The sequence below is a fragment of the Hylobates moloch genome, unplaced genomic scaffold (assembly GCF_009828535.3).
Source record: "Hylobates moloch isolate HMO894 unplaced genomic scaffold, HMol_V3 SCAFFOLD_19, whole genome shotgun sequence".
NCBI lineage: Eukaryota > Metazoa > Chordata > Mammalia > Primates > Hylobatidae > Hylobates > Hylobates moloch.
The window spans coordinates 77,785,181-77,802,767 of record NW_026652294.1 but is presented as its reverse complement, the minus strand read 5'-3'; the positions used below and the strand labels follow the sequence as shown (position 1 = coordinate 77,802,767).

Genomic DNA, 17,587 nt, shown 5'->3' with positions numbered 1-17,587 from the left:
TATTTTCCAATTAAAAGCTTAATAGCCCTGGAAACGGAGTTCATGTGGTGAAGTTTACCATAGCCCCTTGTTCTGAAAGGCTTTCTGCTGGGATCCCATTATGTGCTTGAATAAACCCTTTCTGCAAACAGAAATGGGACTCGGGGTTGTCAGGTGTTGGGTTACAATAGACTTTGAGGCAGGGGACATTTTACCAACATAAATACAAACCTGTCCCTATAGGGAGATGTTGTCAAATACTGGGATATGGAAAACATTCCCATCAAATATGAGAAAAGGATTACTGCACTATATCAAATGAGTATTTAGATCTCAGTCCCCGATGTGCACCGGAGTGAAACGGGCCCCTGGGACCAAATAATGCCAGACTAAGTGGCAACGAGATAGGGTGGCTAGGTGACCGACTGAGGAAAAGGGGGAAGAGGGGTCGCCTTGGTAGTGAAAATGCCCCCACAAACCTGGTGCAGAGCTCTTCTGCTTTCCTTTTAAAAATTTATTCATGCTCAAGTTCTTTATACTTCCTCATTTCACTGACTATTTGAAGAAAATCGGAAGAAATTTGGTTTTGAAAAAAGTCGTTGGTCCCCATGTTTCCAAGAGATCCGGAGGTTTCAGCGCAATAGTTTTCAGTTAAGGTGTCATTTGAGGCCTTGTGTATCTCACTCAGCACGTTAAATGACTGGCGTCCAGCTCCCCACTTCCTAGCCTCGGGCCTACAAGGCTGGGGGCGACCTCTGCCTCCCGTCCCCAGAGCTTACGAAATTCCTTCCAGTTGTATTTTAGGGGTTGTCTTCCTAGAGAAGGTTGAGACTAGAGGAAGGATCAAAGTGGTGGTGGAAGGGGCAAGACCGAGGGGTCCCTACCCCACCCGGCTTTGGAGGATGGCCTCCCAGGGTTAGCACTCGAATACTAGAGCTTCTTGTCCACACTCCACCAGATCAGTCTCCCGCGATCCCCACTTCCCGGACGCGTATGAAACGGGGACAGCTAAGGGCTTCAAGGGAAACACACAACTGGGTTCGGTTTTCAACGCTCCTCTCCTCCGCAAATCAGCCTTCCAGGCAGAGGGTTGGCTGCTAGAACGCCTGGAGGTGCTTCCCTTGAATTCATGGCAAACACCAGAGGAACGTTTTCGGGTTGCTTGCTTACTTCCAGGGCAGTACAGAGAAAAGCGGCCTCCCCGAGGGGACAAGGACCTCTGTGCCCATGAGGGGTCGGACATTGCAGCGGACTTGCCTACGCTCTCATCTGGCATTTGATTCTCCACCAGGAGATGAGTTTGGTGCACACTCTCAGAAGCGTATCCACCTAAGGCTCTGGAACTGCCCCGCTTCGCATAGAGCTATTGTGCTGCCCTGCAGTGTATCCACTTGGTTTTTTTTTTTTTTTTTTTGGTTTTTGCTTGTTTGCTGATGGGCAATGGGGAGGTGCGAGCGGGGAGGGCCTTCCTTGTGTCTATATAGCGATAGTCTGCACTAGGCCAAACCCGCTACTCCTGGGAGAATGGGAACACGCAAATAATCTAAACAAAGTTTTCTGCTGTCATCTTGTGCAAGGACCCTCTCCCCCAAGACATCTATGACTGGGGTCTATGGGTTAAGGAGGTGAAAAAGTGGTCCTATCCCATATCCATAACTAAATCACAGAATCCGTGGGGATTTGAATTGAGTGGCTGGCGCAAGACCTCCGTTTGCTTCCAGTGGCTGCTGGGAGAGAGGGAAGAGGACATCGGTAACTTTGGGGGCGCTAATGTGGCTTCTGCATCTGCCCCTTCAAAATTTATACCCGGCGCTTAACAAATCCTTTACAGGGGAGTACGTACGTCTCTGACCTTTTAGGATACTGTTTTATATTAAAACATGGAAAGGAGGGTAGAAAAGTAAAATTCGCCTGCAAAATGGGTTGTCATCCTTGGGCCGGCAGATCTCCAAAACCATTTTCTTCAAAGCAACAAAAGAGAAAAAAATACGTTCTAAAAGGAAATTACGAAAAGAGCCTAACTTTCCTAAACCAACATCACTCCACTCCCCTATCCTAAACTCCACCCAGGTCCGGGATGCACTCGCAACACGCCCGTAGGTTCGAGTTCTCCCGGAGCTGAGCTTCTGCGGCCAAATGTCAGGATACAAGCGGCGTTGGGCTCGGAAAAACGCGGCCACATCTGGACTGGAGGGAGGAAAAGAGAGAGAAGGGGAGCGGCCACCTCACTCATTTACAGGCACCCCCACCCTCACTCCCGCTGGTCCTCCCCTTCGCCCCGCGAGCACCGCCGCGTTCTGGAGCGCCGCAGTCTGCAGCCGCGGGCTGGGGTAGCGGAGAGGGCTTGGAGGAGGGGGCCGTGAGCGCCCCCGCGAGAGTGGCCTGGCTGCAGGTGGCAAGGAAGGTGAAGTGCAGGCACCCAAGGGGCGCAAAGAAGGAGGAAGGCGTGGGGCGGGGAGTGCAAGGAGACAGGGACCCCAGGGGTGGGGGTGGCGGTGGGAAGGAGGAGGGGTTGGGGGAGGGCGGCGGAGGAGGTGTTGGGTCCGGCCAGCGCACGAGGGAACTGCAGAAGAGCTGGCTCAGACCTTAATCAGAGCTCCCGCCGGCTCCTTGCAGCCGCCGCAGCGCCTCCGCGAAGGAGGACGTGCGGACCCGGCTACGCGCCCAAGGCAGCGGCCCGCGTCGGGGTTGGCTGGGCTTGAGCTGGGACAGGCCGAGCTGTGAGCGCGAAGGGAGCTGGAGAGACGGCTGCGGCACCTCCAGCCGCCCCGGAGCACACACGACCACCGGGGCTGCGGGACCAAGGGCCGCCTAGCCCGGAGGCCGCCCCTGAGCGGGCCTCGCAGCCCCGCCGTCCAGCGCTCCCTGGCCCGCTCCCGCTGCCAGCCTGCCGACTCATTCGGGAGCCCGGGGCATGAACGGCTACGGCTCCCCCTACCTGTACATGGGCGGCCCGGTGTCGCAGCCGCCGCGGGCGCCCTTGCAGCGCACGCCCAAGTGCGCGCGATGCCGCAACCACGGCGTACTGTCCTGGCTCAAGGGCCACAAGCGTTACTGCCGCTTCAAGGACTGCACCTGCGAGAAGTGCATCCTCATCATCGAGCGGCAGCGGGTCATGGCTGCGCAGGTGGCGCTGCGCCGGCAGCAGGCCAACGAGAGCCTGGAGAGCCTCATCCCCGACTCGCTGCGCGCTCTGCCAGGGCCCCCGCCGCCTGGGGACGCCGCCGCCGCCCAGCAGCCGCCGCCGGCCTCTCAGCCGTCGCAGCCGCAGCCGCCGCGCCCTACTGCCGAGTTGGCCGGGGCCGCCGCGCTGCGTTGGACTGCCGAGCCGCAGCCCGGGGCTCTGCAGGCGCAGCTCGCCAAGCCAGGTAAGAGCGTCTGCGGTGCGGGAATTTGGCCGGGCGCGTGGGCAACTTCGGAGGGCCTGCTGCAGCTCCACTTGGGAGGCCTGGAGGCAAAGTTTTGGGCAGTGGGCCTGGCGGGGCTTTCCTTCCCACTCTCCGCCAGGCCGGGGCTTCCTCTCCCGGGAGAAGCCGGCTGACTCTGGACTTAGCGCGAGCGGCACTCGCGCCCGCAGGGAAAGCGCCTCTGGGGAGCCAAACGACGGGACTGTGTGTCAGGATCGCCAGGTGCCTTCCCAGGTTAAAGGGTTCGGAAAGTGTCAGATTGAGCCAGGGAGATAACGGAGTTGAGATAGGACAAAATTAAAACCCAGGTGCGCACACTCACCACGGTGGGGTCGGATTTTCCTGGCTGCAGGCTTTAGAGGTCCTCGCCATTTGGGGGTTGGAATGGGTAGGTAGGTGTAGGGAAGGAGCCAAGGCCCAACACTCGGCTGACTCCGAGCTGGCTGTACTTCTCGGCAGGCCTGGCCCTGCCCAGGGCCCAGGAAAATTTGAGTGAGGACAAGTATCCAACTCTCAGAACCCTGGCCTTTCTAGCTTTGCTCCGTCGCCTCCAGACTCTTGTAACTGGTGAAATAAGTTCCATTTAGCAATGATAGTAAAAGGGTCTCGAAAGACTCGTGAGCTGATAGCGGGGCCAAGAATCTGGTGCGCCCAGAATTCACTCCTTTGCAGAACCTCCTAGATCCTTTAACACTGTTCCCCAGGCTGCCCTCAGCTGTCTTCGTGGTTTAAAGGAATAAAAAAAATCTGATCCCCCCCACCACCCATCCGTTTCCATCCAGGCCTCCTGAGCTTGGCAGGCCTGAGTTGAGTCTCTTAGTCTCTCTCTTCCTGGGGAATTTCTAGCTTGCGGTTCTGCCCAGAGCAAGAGCTCTTGGAATTCAGTGGACATGTGTTTGGTGTTTCTCCTTAACTGTGATAAATGTACAAAGGAATACAGCCCACCTTCTCCCGGAAGGGGGCATGCTGGAATTAGGAGTGGGAGGGTCCAGAGCCCTCTTGTAGGTAGAACTGTGGCAAAACTGGTACCTACACTGACCTGCCAATTCCCTAAAGACAGTACCCCTAGCTCCTGGAGAAAGGCTTTCAGGAGCCCAGGACTGCTTTTTCTGGATCCTGAGGAGCTGAGGAGGTGAGGCGGACTCACCTGTTTCGTGGTGAGTCGACGGGTGACTGGCAGGTGGAGTTTTGCTGCCCTGTCTTTCCACCATGCTTTGCAGGCCTGAAGCTCAGAGAACAGCCTGTGTGACAGTAGACCTGGGAATTTTAAAGCCTGAAGAGAGTTTGCCGAACTTGGATTTTGTGGATATTTAATCCAAGTTGGCATATAAACATTTCTCAGGAATGCTCGCCAGTTGTCTCTCTTTTGTCTGTCTCATCTTTTTATATTTATGGATTTGCCACAGACGAAGGGGAGGGAGGATAAAAAGGTTTTATTATTTTTCTCCCATAGGTTTGAACAAATAACGAGGAAGAGTTTGGTCTCAGCTCTAGAACTGGATTGTACCAATATATTTTCTTAATTTTTTTCCATTTCCAGCTTCTCTGGTTCCGTTTCCCCCAGGACTAGGACAGAGGCCTGAGTTAATATCAGAGGTAGCATTTTGCAGTCACCTGCCCAGCAGCACTCCTGTGATAGGGCATTGGGTTCTGTGGTCTTTTTCCAAGGAGATTACTTTCATATCCGGTGTTCTTCAGAGCATTCTTTGGGATAGCTAAAGTTCATGATTTCTAAAGAGTCACAAAACTAAAAACACAACCCCAGGAGGAGGAGGAGGAGTGAGGGCAGGCAGGAAGGTGGAGTAGGCAGCGGCAGCAGGATCCATGCTTTGGGAGAATAGAAAAAGGAAACGGATCTCAACTGGACAAACCAGAGCTGTGCTGTTTTACTCCTACTTAGTACTCAGGGATAGCCTGAGCCTTCCGAATTGAAAACAAATAATTGCAAAGGAGAATAGGATTTATCACAAGGCGAGGTCAAAGTGAAGACTTTGGGGGACCAAGGCATCAGGGACCAAGGGCTCAGTTTCCAGCTAGTCAACCCCCGATACCTTGTACATTGATGTGCACAACTTTTGTTTTCTTCTTTCACTTGCTTTGACCCCATAATTCCGTTTTTTAAAAGAAGCAAATCACCGCTCTGATGGGGGGTGGGGAGAAAAGTAGTAAAATAATAGATAATTGTTTAGGAAGACAAGCATACAAGTAGATCCATTCTACGCAGTGCTTGTAGAAATAAAGTCTACTTGGGGTTTAAGTTGAAAACTGCTCACTGAAGACTGCCTGTTGCGATAAGTATTATGCCCTTTTTGCAGTTGTTCTAATAATGTATTTGTGTATAACATTCCATATGTATTTAGAAGCATATCAGAACTACTCCTGGATAAGTAGTTCACTAAGTGCAGAGAGTAAGCAAAACTCTATTGGAATGGTAGTTCCACATGTACATTAAGTATACAGACCATCAGAAATCTTTCAAGATCTGCTGGCAACGTAGATCTATTATTTGTGAACTTTGACTTTAAAATGTGGTTGGTCTTTCTGCAGGGCAAAGGCCTCTTTAGTACATAGCTGTGAAGAGAGATTTTTTTTTCTTGTATACAAAAGCACATGGAGTCTTTCCTCTCCAGAAATCTTTGAGTAAAGCACATGCCTTAAGGAAGAGTATGTTCGCTGTGAATCACTGGAGGAAAACCACCCAGTTGAGGGAGTGACATATTCACATCAAAACTCAGTTTTGTAACTGGAAGAAATTTTTCTCAAATTCTGCTTTAGATTCTTTAAAGGAATGGGGTTATTTTATCTAATGGTGTAGTATGTTGGATATCCCTTTCAATGTGTGGTGTTTTTAAGGAGAATTTTCATATTCTAGTGGTTTTTACTTCTAGTTATGAAGTATTCTTTTTTCTTTTTGAATGTAGATTTCTCCTCTTTGATTACCATCTATGATGGACCTAGAATTAATTATTAGATTTTGATTGAACCCAACATTTTGTGTTAAGCTATATATATCTATTAAAAGCTATATATATATATAGCTTAAATTTGAATTCTAATTTAAGCTATATATGTGTGTATATATATGTATATATACGTACATGATTTAATTCATTTATTCTTCTCCTAAATTCCCTCTACGTTATTCTCATACTCCTTCTCCCCATGAAAATATAGGAGGCATGAAGATCTTCCAGCTGTTAGTGTATCTGAATCAGCAGTTTCAACCAGCCTAGCCAGCCTTTCAGGACGTGGGCTCAAGAGCTGAGGGAAGTTAAGGGTCACTGCCAAGGTGACAAGCTAAAGTTACATTCTTGTGTTGTGGCTCCCTTCCCCACCCCCAGCTTTTCCTCCAGGGGAGTGCCCTCGGACGCCTTAGACTGTGGTGTGATGGGAAGAAAGATCCGTGGCTGTAGACTCTTCCTAGGTCTCTATCCGCCATCAAAATGAATATGTACACACATTCTTTTAAATGCTCTTAAGAGGAAAAAGAAATCGAAAACACAGTTGGTTAGGAATAAGAGAGCAGGATCAAATGGGAAAGTAGGATCTTGTTTCCTGTTTATTTCTTAGGGGGTGGGGGCAGAGCAAACAAGATAACTATAGGGGGAGAAGTAAGGAGATTTTGGAAAACTGTCTTTGTTTTATTTTTCCTCCTGCCCTGCCCCTCCTAGCATCTTTATGCTTTGCCTCTCGGCTTTTCTGCTCCAGCTTGACTGGGTCCCACAAGGGCCACTTCCTGTTTTTAAAATTTTTTTTTCCCCAAAGAGAAGCACCTGCAAGTGTAATGGGTGTTACGGAACACTCGTCCAGGCCAGGATGAGAAACCGTCTGACTATTGGCTAGGAAGAAATGAAAAGCAGGAAATACTTAAAAACCATTTATGAAGTGTACCTGTGAATTGAAAAACAGGGTCTCATTGTAAGACGGCTTGATTTGAGGGTGAGGGGCTTGACTCAGTTGCATTTTAAAAAACAAAACCCAACCAAATAAAAGCATACAGGCACTAAGGTCTCTTCCAAACCCCACCCCAGGGCTGGCTCTTGGGGCTGGGATGCTGCCGGGACGGATCTTCCCAGCTCTTGGCCTGGCTGGTTTGCACGCAGTGCAGATGGTGTGTGTGTGTTGTGGAGGGTTGCGGCAGCTCGCCCAGGACTGGGACCCTGGCCACAGCAGGCTCAAAGTAGGGGCAAAGACGGGGGCAGTGGCTCCCTGCGGCCGCACTGGCCTGCTGTCCCCTTGCACCAGAGGGTCGGAGCTGCAGCTGAGCCCAGCTCCTCGCCGCCTGCTGGGGCCAGGTCTTTCCTTGGTCACTGTCAGGAAGCAGCTCACTGGGCAGCTCAGGAACCGCCCAGAGACAGCCACATCCCTGGCGTCTCCCTTGTCCAGCTCTTGGGCCACCACTCCCTCTCTGCTCTTCCTGAGCGTCACTACCCTCTGCTTCCCAAGGCAGGAGTCCCGAGGTAAGCTGCCAGCTTTTGCAAAAATCATGCAAACAAAAAATAGGATGCCAGTATTGCATGGGACATACTTTTACTAGAAAGCCTTCGTTGTTTATTTGATGGTCCCACTTAACTGGACATCCTGTTATTTTATCTGGCAACCATAGGCCTAGGCCTTCCTCACCCAGCCCCAGTACCCACGCAGGGCGCCCCTTGGCGGTGGGGTCTCCTGTGCTCATCTCCTAGTTCTTTCTCTGCAGAGCCCGAGCTGCCTGGGACTGGCGTCGGGGAGGTGCTAGGGTCCATCCTGTGGATCTGGGACCGTTTGGCAGGAAAAATGAGAGTGTGTTCCACGTCTAGGAACCAGAGTTCTACTGCCATCTGGGAAAGAACCTCTCCCCACCTCCAAATCAGTCCTTGGTGTTATAAATCTGGAGGACAGCCGTGCTCTCGACTTACACAACCAACTTTTCTTTTTCCTTGATGGATGAACTCCCGGGTTTAAAAGATTACAGTAATCACAGGAGGACAGTGTAAATCGAATCTGATAGCAATAACTTTCGGAGAAGGTCAGGCTCAAGTGAAATGTTACCAAGCAACAGGCATTTTGTTTGCAAAATACAATCAAAGAGCATTGATGAGAAATTCTTTGCTGCAGCCAGTCAGCACTTTCTGCTAACAGCTTTACAGAGAGAAAAGGAATAAATCTTCATAAATCAAAGTCCCTGGAGGACTCAGAGCTCCTTTCTGGAAATGTTGCACTTCTTCCTGACAGGAAGGAGGACTAAGCCCAGTAAAAAGCCATATGCCTGCCTGCCTACCTCCTCTTTGTTTCTCTTCCTTTCTTCCTCACCTCTTGCTTTTTTTCTTTCTTCCCCCTTTAAACCTGTTGCAGCCCCTTAGCCATTAGCTGCTCAGGTCCTTGAACCCCCTTGTCTAGTCCTGTGTGGCTCTGATGGCTTGTGCACGGGTGCTCATGGCAGAGGTGGAGGATGCAGTGGTAGGACAGCTGGTCCTCACAGGTCTTGTGATTGTGTCAGTTACATCCCACATCGCCTTAGTGAGTCATCCCCTTGCCCGAGCAATGCATGCTACTGTTCTCAGAAGGGAAACTAAAATAACTAGCTGTGGGGTGTTTTTTTTTTTTTTTTTGCGTTTTATTGTATAAACAGCTATAAAAGTCACAATCAAGTACCAAATAACAATAATAATTAAGAAAAACTTAAGACTTAGCACATCAATTCTTTACAAAATCTCCAATCTCTTGATTACAACAACTAGGCAGACAAAAATTCTACAGAGCTGGGATTAGTGTTCCATGTTTTTCCCGCTGATTATTACTTTGTTTAGTTCAGTATATATCTCTAGCACCCATCGTCTGTATATGTAAGCATTTAAAACAATATTTTCTCTTGTGAAGACACCATGGTCTGCCCAGCTGCTATCCTTGGAATTATTTGCTGTATTTCACTGTAAAATATAACCAACTGCAGCTTACTTGGAATTTTGCACAAGATTAGTTAGTAAACTGTAAGCCTCTCGGTGGTCAAGAGGCAATGCTTTGATCATCTCTGTATAATCTTACCCAGCATAGTACATGAGAGCATAGTAAGGCACTTAGGGGCATTTGTTAAATAGATGGATGAGTAGACAGCTGCATTTTGGAAGGTACCAAATAAACATATAGATTTGTAGGTAATTTCCCCTCTGCTTCTTGGAAGGTATTCCCTTCTGAGTCAAGAAAAAGATCAAAACTAAATTTTTACAAAATATATGAGGTCCGCAGTTGCAAACCATACTTCCTTCAGCCCAGTCCTGTCTATAGCAATATTCCCCCAAAATATAGTGTCAAGAACCACTCTAATTCCTTCATACACTATTAATTCAGTGTTGTTAATGATTTTTTAAAAAGTAAAGCACGGCTAGTTTTTTTTTTTCTTAAACTTTTCACAACCCTCACCAACCCGGCAATCCACCCCAGGAAGAAAAAGAGTTTTTAGACCGAGATCATTCCCTGGTGTTCTTTAGATTTTCAACTATTCATTTTTTTTTTTTATGATCATCACTTCTAGTGTGAGATGAAGGTACGAGCAAATGTGAAGCATTTGTCTACGGTTAGAATTCTGATTAGGCAATGGTCTCCTGTAAAAGTCCCATCCTACCTGGGCTCTCCCTTGCCATTGCTATAAGATTTGTGTGCTTTGAAAACTACCCATCAAGGACCTGTTATTTAGAGGTGTGTTCCCCACAGCTCAAGTGAACAGATGAGGATATGACAATCTATGTTTCAAAATGTGTGACATGATTTCAAAAGGGATGGGGGAGTCCAGTGACTTTTGAGCTAGGAAATATTCCTCTCTGTGCCAATTTTTCTGTGTTTTCATTCTGTATGTAAGAACTATTTTGTTTTTGTAGATATAATTGGATAGAATGGATACAACCTATGACATCTAAGTCAGAAAGATTTTTCACTCTTATTTTTCTATTTATTTAGACAGAGTCTCATTCTGTCACCACGGCTGGAGTGCAGTGGCGAGATCTCAGCTCACGGCAAACTCTGCCTCCCGGGTTCACGCCATTCTCCTGCCTCAGCCTCCTGAGTAGCTGGGACTACAGGCGCCCGCCACCATGCTCGGCTATTTTTTTTTTTTTGTATTTTTAGTAGAGATGAGGTTTCACCACGTTAGCCAGATGGTCTCGATCTCCTGACTTCGTGATCCACCCCCCTTGGCCTCCCAAAGTGCTAGGATTACCGGCGTGAGCCACCGTGCCCAGCCAGATTTTTCACTTTGATGCATCTTGAGCAGAATGTTTGTTTCTCATATGTGGTAGACTTTCTCAAAGTATTTGAAATGATACATATTTTTTTTTTACTAAATTGCATTTTTATATGAAAAACTCCCCCAAAGAAAGTTACATTTTCAAACTGTAATTTTAGATTGAAAGCACTTTTATGAGTGTTTCTCTCTTTAAAGTCTTGTAGCAAAAAAAATATATATATATTGTGGTCATCTTATGGCATATATATTTTGAAGTCGGTAGCATTGTTATCTATAGAAAAACTTTTCTTTTTAATTGAATATCTACTTCTTTTAAAAACCTCTTTACCCTAGTGCAGAGTTTATTTCAGGGATAGCTATAAGTGTTTCTACCCCATGAAATATGAAATGGAAGAGAGAATATTAAGATTTTAGAAATATGTACATGTTTAGCAATAGAAACAGCATATTGTATCACTTTCAGTAATATCTGTAATATTTGATAAAATTGATTTCTTCCTTGTTTAATAGTTTTGACTTTCTATACCCATCTACCAGGGTAAAAATATTATCAGTTGAAATACACTGTTAATGTTCTAGGAATTAGGGTTTCAGTTTCAAGAAGAAAGAAGGTAAAATGTTTCAGGAGTGTTTCCTATTTTATTTTGTTAGTTGGCAGTTTCACATTTCTATGTCTACAAAGGCCTTTATGTTTTAAACCAACTAGAATGATTTGTAAAGTTTATTTAAGAAAAAATCTGGAGATGTAAAGAAGTACCTGTTATTAAATTGCACTTTATCACTGGGCTCAAAACTCACCCTCTATAATTACTTGTGAAAGTCTGTATTTATGAAGAATAATTTACAATATATTTAGTTTAGGTGCAATAATACAACCAGTGCTAGACACCATAGTGCCACAAAATTGCAGGAACTGTATATTCTGCCCTTCAGAAATTATTGTTTGGTGAGGAGTTATTCTTGGTGCAAAGTTAGAGGCTAGTCTTCCTTTGCCTAGTTTTGAAACCCCAGCAGCCTTGCGTGTTGATGGGGATTTGGCTCACCCAGCACTCCTTAGCAGGGCCTTGTGTGCGGCTCAGGTGCGTAAGCCTCACAGGTGTGCTCTGCTTGTTCTTTCATCATCTGTCTTTCCTTTGAACGCAGTATAAGCAGTGCTGAGCTCAGCTGGTTGGTTGGTTTACGCTGAATTTGTAGATTTGATTCCTGTGGCATCCTGTTAGCTTTTCTCATGTTTTGGCTATAGCCAGACAGCACAGAAACCTGCGGAGAGAGTGTGGAGGATTCAGTGTAATCTATTACCGCTCCTTGACAAGTAACCAGAAGTGCATGATGCACTAGCATGTCCCAGTAGCAGGGGCAAAGGGGAACACAACAAAATGAGAAAGTGACTTTCACAGTCTGAGAGTTCACAATTGCTGAACAAGCTGGCAGTGACATAAGATTCCACTACCGTCTGTTCTGCAGAACTTAGGAAAATAGATACAAGAGTGGAATTTTGTATTGTCAGACTTGTAATCCTGGTATCAAGTATTCAGTTGATTGGGACAGTATATCTGTTGCTACCTTGAAAAAAAAAAGCCTCCATTTGTGTAATGGTGGAGTCATTAGGTTAGTGAGAACCTCATTCCCTAATTCCCCTTTCAGTTAGCCTTCTGCTGTTTGATCCACTTTTTTTCTGGAGCCTGAAGTGTACTGTGGAAGAGTCAATTTGGTTGACAGACCTGAGGAAACACTTCCTAATATGTTTTCAGTGTTTGAAACTTATCCAAAGCGGGGGCAGGGGATGTACCTTTTAAAACACAAAGCTATTTGGTTCACATATTTCTTTTAAAAATAGTTGAGATGGCCGGGCGTGGTGGCTTACTCCTGTAATCCCAGCACTTTGGGAGGCTCAGGCAGGTGGTTCATGAGGTCAGGAGTTCGAGACCAGCCTGGCCAACATAGTGAAACCCTGTCTCTACTAAAAATACAAAAATTAGCCGGATGTGGTGGCACACACCTGTAGTCCCAGCTATTCGGGAGGCTGACATGGGAGAATCACTTCAACCCAGGAGGCAGAGGTTCCAGTGAGCCGAGACCATGCCACTGCACTCCAGCCTGGGTGACAGAGTGAGACTCTGTCTCAAAAAAAAAAAAAAAAAAAAAAAAAAAGTTGAGCTTTGAGCTTTCCAGCTGTGCCTATGTACCCTTTATTCTTAAGAAGGACTAGTTGTTTCTCTTGCTTAAAAAATCTCCTCATTCTCTATATTACTATGACACTGTGTGGCGTATTTTTTTCTTTTTTTATTGTGGTAAAGTATATATAACATAAAGTTTACAATTTTAACCATTTTTAGGGGTACAAGTCAGTGGCATTAAGTTTATTCAAAATGTTGTGCAACCATCACCACCATCCATCTTTAGAACCTTTTCATCATTGCAGACGGAAACTCCATACCCATGAAACAATAACTCCCCATTCCCTTTTCCTCCCAGCCCCTGGCAACCACCACACTACTTTCTCTCTGAATTTCCCTATTCTTGGAATCGAATATAAGTAGAGTCATACAGTATTTGTCCTTTTGTGTCTGGCTTACTTCACTTAGCCTAATGTTCTCAAGGTTCATCCATGTTATAGCATGTATCAGAATTCCATTCCTTTTTGAGGCTGAATAATATCCCACTGTGTGTGTGTGTGTGTGTGTGTACACCACGTTTTATACATTCGTGCATTGATGGACATTTGGGTTGTTTTCACCTTTCGGCTGTTGTGAATGCTGCTGCTATGAACATTGGTGTACAATGTGTGTCACATTTGAGGCTTAGCAAATGCTGCCAGGCCCTGTTTGCTTTTTCTCTTGCATGTGTGTCTTATTTCCCCAGCTAGAAGATAAGGTCCGTAAGTGAGGCGTGGGTCTTACGCTTCTTGGTGTTTTTCATCCTTTATTCTGTTTCTCCCAGTATCTTGCAGGAATATAAATACTTGGTGCTGATAATAATAATTAGGCTAAAATTAAAAAATAAGGAAACTGTTTAGAAGTACATAGTATTTTAAAGAAGTACTTTATGTCCATATTTACATGGGGAGAGTATTTGACTTGTTTTTCCAATTTCTAAAAGTGGTAGTATATTAATATGCCATCACTTTTCAAGTGTTTAATAATTTTCAAATGTTTAATACTAGAGTAACAGCCAAGTAGTATGTGTGGGTCATGAGTCAGGAACATTTAAATAGATCTAGCTGATTATAAAGTAAATCTATAGAAGCCTTTTTGTTGCTGTTTTTCTCTTTTGAATCAATGACATGAGTTCAAAACCACATTAACTCAAGAGGTAAAAGCTGTGTCCCCCATTGTAAGCAGTTGTAGGAGAGAATATGTCAAATTTATCTTACAAAAATAAGAGTCATTCTACAGTATAGTCTTTCTATAGAGTCATTATAGAAAGTGAAGATGGCTTCATATGTCTGTGACACAAATGAACCTCTCACTGGAAACCTTCTGTTTTGTATTAAAAAAGAAGCAGTTTAATTAAAATGCAAATTTGGGATAAGTATGAATTTGTATCAGATTTATGTTGACACTTGCACTGAGGTAATTTAAGAGTGTTTTAAAGTGTATTTACTTATGTTTGCCACATATTTATTGCTTTGTTAAAGGCCAAAGTTTTGGTTTTTGGTTACGTCTGAGATACACCCTGTATTAGAAGAATGTTTCTAAGTAGGCCTTTAAGGCTTTTAAAATAAATAACAAGTGTAGGAGAAGATGGTTTCTAGAAGGTGCTTTGATGAAATTTCACAAAGTTTTGTTTTTCGGTTACACTTAAGATATATCCTGTATTAGAAGAATGTTCATAAGTAGGCCTTTAAGGCTTTTAAAATAACAAGTGTAGGAGAAGATTGTTTCTAGAAGGTGCTTTGATGAAATTTCACCAGCTGGCTATCTGTACATGATCAGGTGTGCCCACAGAGAAGGCAACAATGAAGCTATTCAGGCAGGGCAGCAGGAAACACAGGCAAAGCAATTGTTTACAACTCAACAACTGGGTCCTTACGAATTTTCATCTTTCGATCAGTTACCCTGGCTTTGAGTAGCCACAGCCAGTGCGTGTTTCAAAAAAGGACAAAACTCTATTTGCAAATAGCTTGCTACTAAAAAATATGTTTCTTTATTATAAAGGCCTGTTAGAATTTACTACGGCAAAGCAAACCACTGACTTACTCTTTTCTGTGTGCGTAGCCCTGCAATATTACCAGCTGTTAAGTAAAAATGTTCTTAGGTCAAGATGTTAAATTTGCAACTGGTTTATTTATAGCAAGTCTCTGGTTTATTTGGGAAGCTTTTTTCCCCTCCTTTTCATATAATATAAAAAGGTATCTTCATATTTCACTGGCTTTAAAAAAAGGTATCTTCAAGTCCTTTCCATGAACTTTACCAGCAAAATAGTTCATGCACAGGTATCTGTTCCGTGCCACCCATGGACGTGGAGTGTGATGCGTTGTTTCATTGATGGATAATACTCCCATGCAATTTCACAAACCCTTTCTAGCCACTTCCTTTTTTCCTCTCCAGCAACTTATCCTGCCATCCAGAATTCATAGCTGGTTTTGTTTGCTTTCTAGTCCAAGTTATTGGCAACCAAGTTTGCCAATCCCTCAAGTGGCTTCTTATGAAAGATTTCAATGGATAGAGGTATCTTTCACTTCAGCAATTGAATTAGCTAGCTATTGTACATGGTAACCTGATGCAACATACTGATTGGTTCGTAAGACATATTTAACACAAAATCAGCCTATGGGAAAATAGATTTAAGATATTAAAATTCCCTATGGGTACCTGGATGGTACTGTCCCTAGATTACAGCTGGGGACCTTATTTGCAGAAGAGGAGCTGGAAGACAAGCTGAGCTAATTTTCCTGTTTCTCCCTGAGCTTTGCTGTTCCAGGAGTCCCCCCACCCCTCCTCCCAAAGAGGCTCTCTATTGAGATTGTTACTGCTATGAAAGCCATATCTTCGATGGTTGTAGGTTCCTGTAGCCATTCTATGTTGAAGGCAAGCTTCCTTGCACAAAGCATTCCAGGAAGCCACTCTGATTTCTAGATCTTTATTTACAGGGTTTTTGTTTCATTTGTCAGTGATATAGTTCGATTTTTTTTTTAAAAAGTCTTGTAGTATATTATGACCCATTGAAATGCCTTTGCTCTTCCAAAAAGCACGTGTACAGGTCTCTTCTGAGCACATCTGTTCTTCTTTATGCACCCCAGGAAAAGATTAACTCAGCTGTTCTGTTTTTCAGATTTGACTGAAGAACGACTTGGAGATGGCAACTCGGCAGACAACACAGAGGTCTTCAGTGACAAAGACACTGACCAGAGGAGTTCCCCAGATGTGGCAAAGAGTAAGGGCTGCTTCACCCCTGAGAGCCCTGAGATAGTGTCTGTGGATGAAGAGGGGTACGCTGTCCAGAAAAACGGAGGCAACCCCGAGAGCCGCCCCGACAGCCCCAAGTATCACGCGGAGCAGAATCACCTCCTGATTGAGGGCCCCTCGGGGACTGTTTCTCTGCCCTTCAGCTTGAAAGCCAACAGACCGCCGCTTGAAGTGTTAAAAAAGATATTCCCCAACCAGAAGCCAACGGTGCTTGAGCTCATCCTCAAGGGCTGTGGCGGGGACCTGGTGAGCGCTGTGGAAGTCCTTCTGTCCAGCCGGTCCTCAGTCACTGGAGCAGAGCGAACTTCCGCAGAACCTGAGAGTCTAGTGTTGCCCTCCAACGGGCACATCTTTGAACACACCTTGAGCTCCTACCCGATCTCGTCTTCCAAATGGTCTGTGGGATCAGCCTTTCGAGTCCCAGACACGTTGAGGTTTTCTGCCGACACTAGTAATGTTGTCCCCAATCCCTTGGCTGTGCCTCTGCAGCACCCTTTCCCCCAGCCACCCCGGTACCCGCTGATGCTGAGGAATACTTTGGCGAGAAACCAGTCGAGCCCCTTTTTGCCCAATGATGTCACCCTGTGGAACACCATGACGCTGCAGCAGCAGTATCAGCTGAGGTCCCAGTATGTCAGTCCTTTCTCCAGTAACTCTACCAGCGTCTTCAGAAGCTCGCCCATCCTTCCTGCCCGCGCCACAGAAGACCCTCGGGTTTCCATCCCTGATGATGGGTGTCCAATTGTATCAAAGCAGTCCATTTACACCGAGGATGACTATGACGAGAGGTCTGACTCCTCAGACTCTAGAATACTCAACACATCATCTTAAAGTGGTGCTGGATGGGTGGTGGCCAGGTGACATTCTCTGTGCGTTTTGACCCTGAGGCATTGAGGAGAGGCCACATCTTGTGTATGCCCTTTCCTTCTGTTTGACAAAGTGACTGTGCTTGATTCTATACATTAGCAATAAAAACATAACTTATTTAACTTCTTGCACTTCACTGCAAAATGCCAAATAGCTCTGCTCTGTGGCTTTAGTGCTGAATGTTTATTGTAAAAGAGAGTCTAATGTTAAGAATAGTCTTGGGAAGGCTGGGTCCATGGAAGATTTATTTGGGGATGTAAAGCTGAAGGTCAGCCTTGCACCTAAACCCAACCTGGAATGTTAAATGAAATAATATACTTGAATGCAATTTTGTAAAAGTGGATTCCTCAGGATATGTGAAACCTAAAGGAAGTGGTTCTGTTGCAAATGGACTATAAACAGGGACATTATATTCTTATGCTAAAAATCCTTGCATTTTAAAGAGAGATGCACTTAAGAATAGAGTGAACTGCTCATTTGCTTATTTAAGCTTGGACAGTTTTCAGAGACAAACCCCATTAAGAATTACTCTTTTCACATGGCTGAAGCGAAACATGTGTAATGTCAATGTAAAACCAATCACAGCTGTGAACTGCATGAAATGTATTGTGAAACCAACACAAGATTAAGCTTTGTCAGGTTAATGTAGCATGCTAAGGACTCTAGAAAAAAAAATAAACTAAGGAGACGAGCTTGGTTTATGTCAT

The 17,587-nt window shown here is 45.4% G+C and overlaps 1 protein-coding gene across 1 annotated transcript; it reads left to right on the top strand.

The window, feature by feature from the left end:
* Nucleotides 1-2,544: 2,544 nt before the first annotated feature.
* DMRT3 (doublesex and mab-3 related transcription factor 3) lies at nt 2,545-17,572 on the top strand. The gene is made up of 2 exons (XM_032138978.1): nt 2,545-3,347; nt 15,880-17,572. Exons 1-2 carry the CDS (start codon nt 2,894-2,896, stop codon nt 16,842-16,844), a joined length of 1,419 nt encoding a protein of 472 aa, XP_031994869.1. The 5' UTR covers nt 2,545-2,893; the 3' UTR covers nt 16,845-17,572.
* The last annotated feature ends 15 nt before the right edge of the window (nt 17,573-17,587 follow it).

Coding starts and splice junctions, on each gene's coding strand:
- DMRT3 (XM_032138978.1), top strand. CDS start 2,894: ATGAACGGCTACGGCTCCCCCTACCTGTACATGGGCGGCCCGGTGTCG. Junction 3,348..15,879: donor GGCGCAGCTCGCCAAGCCAG/GTAAGAGCGTCT, acceptor TCTGTTTTTCAG/ATTTGACTGAAGAACGACTT.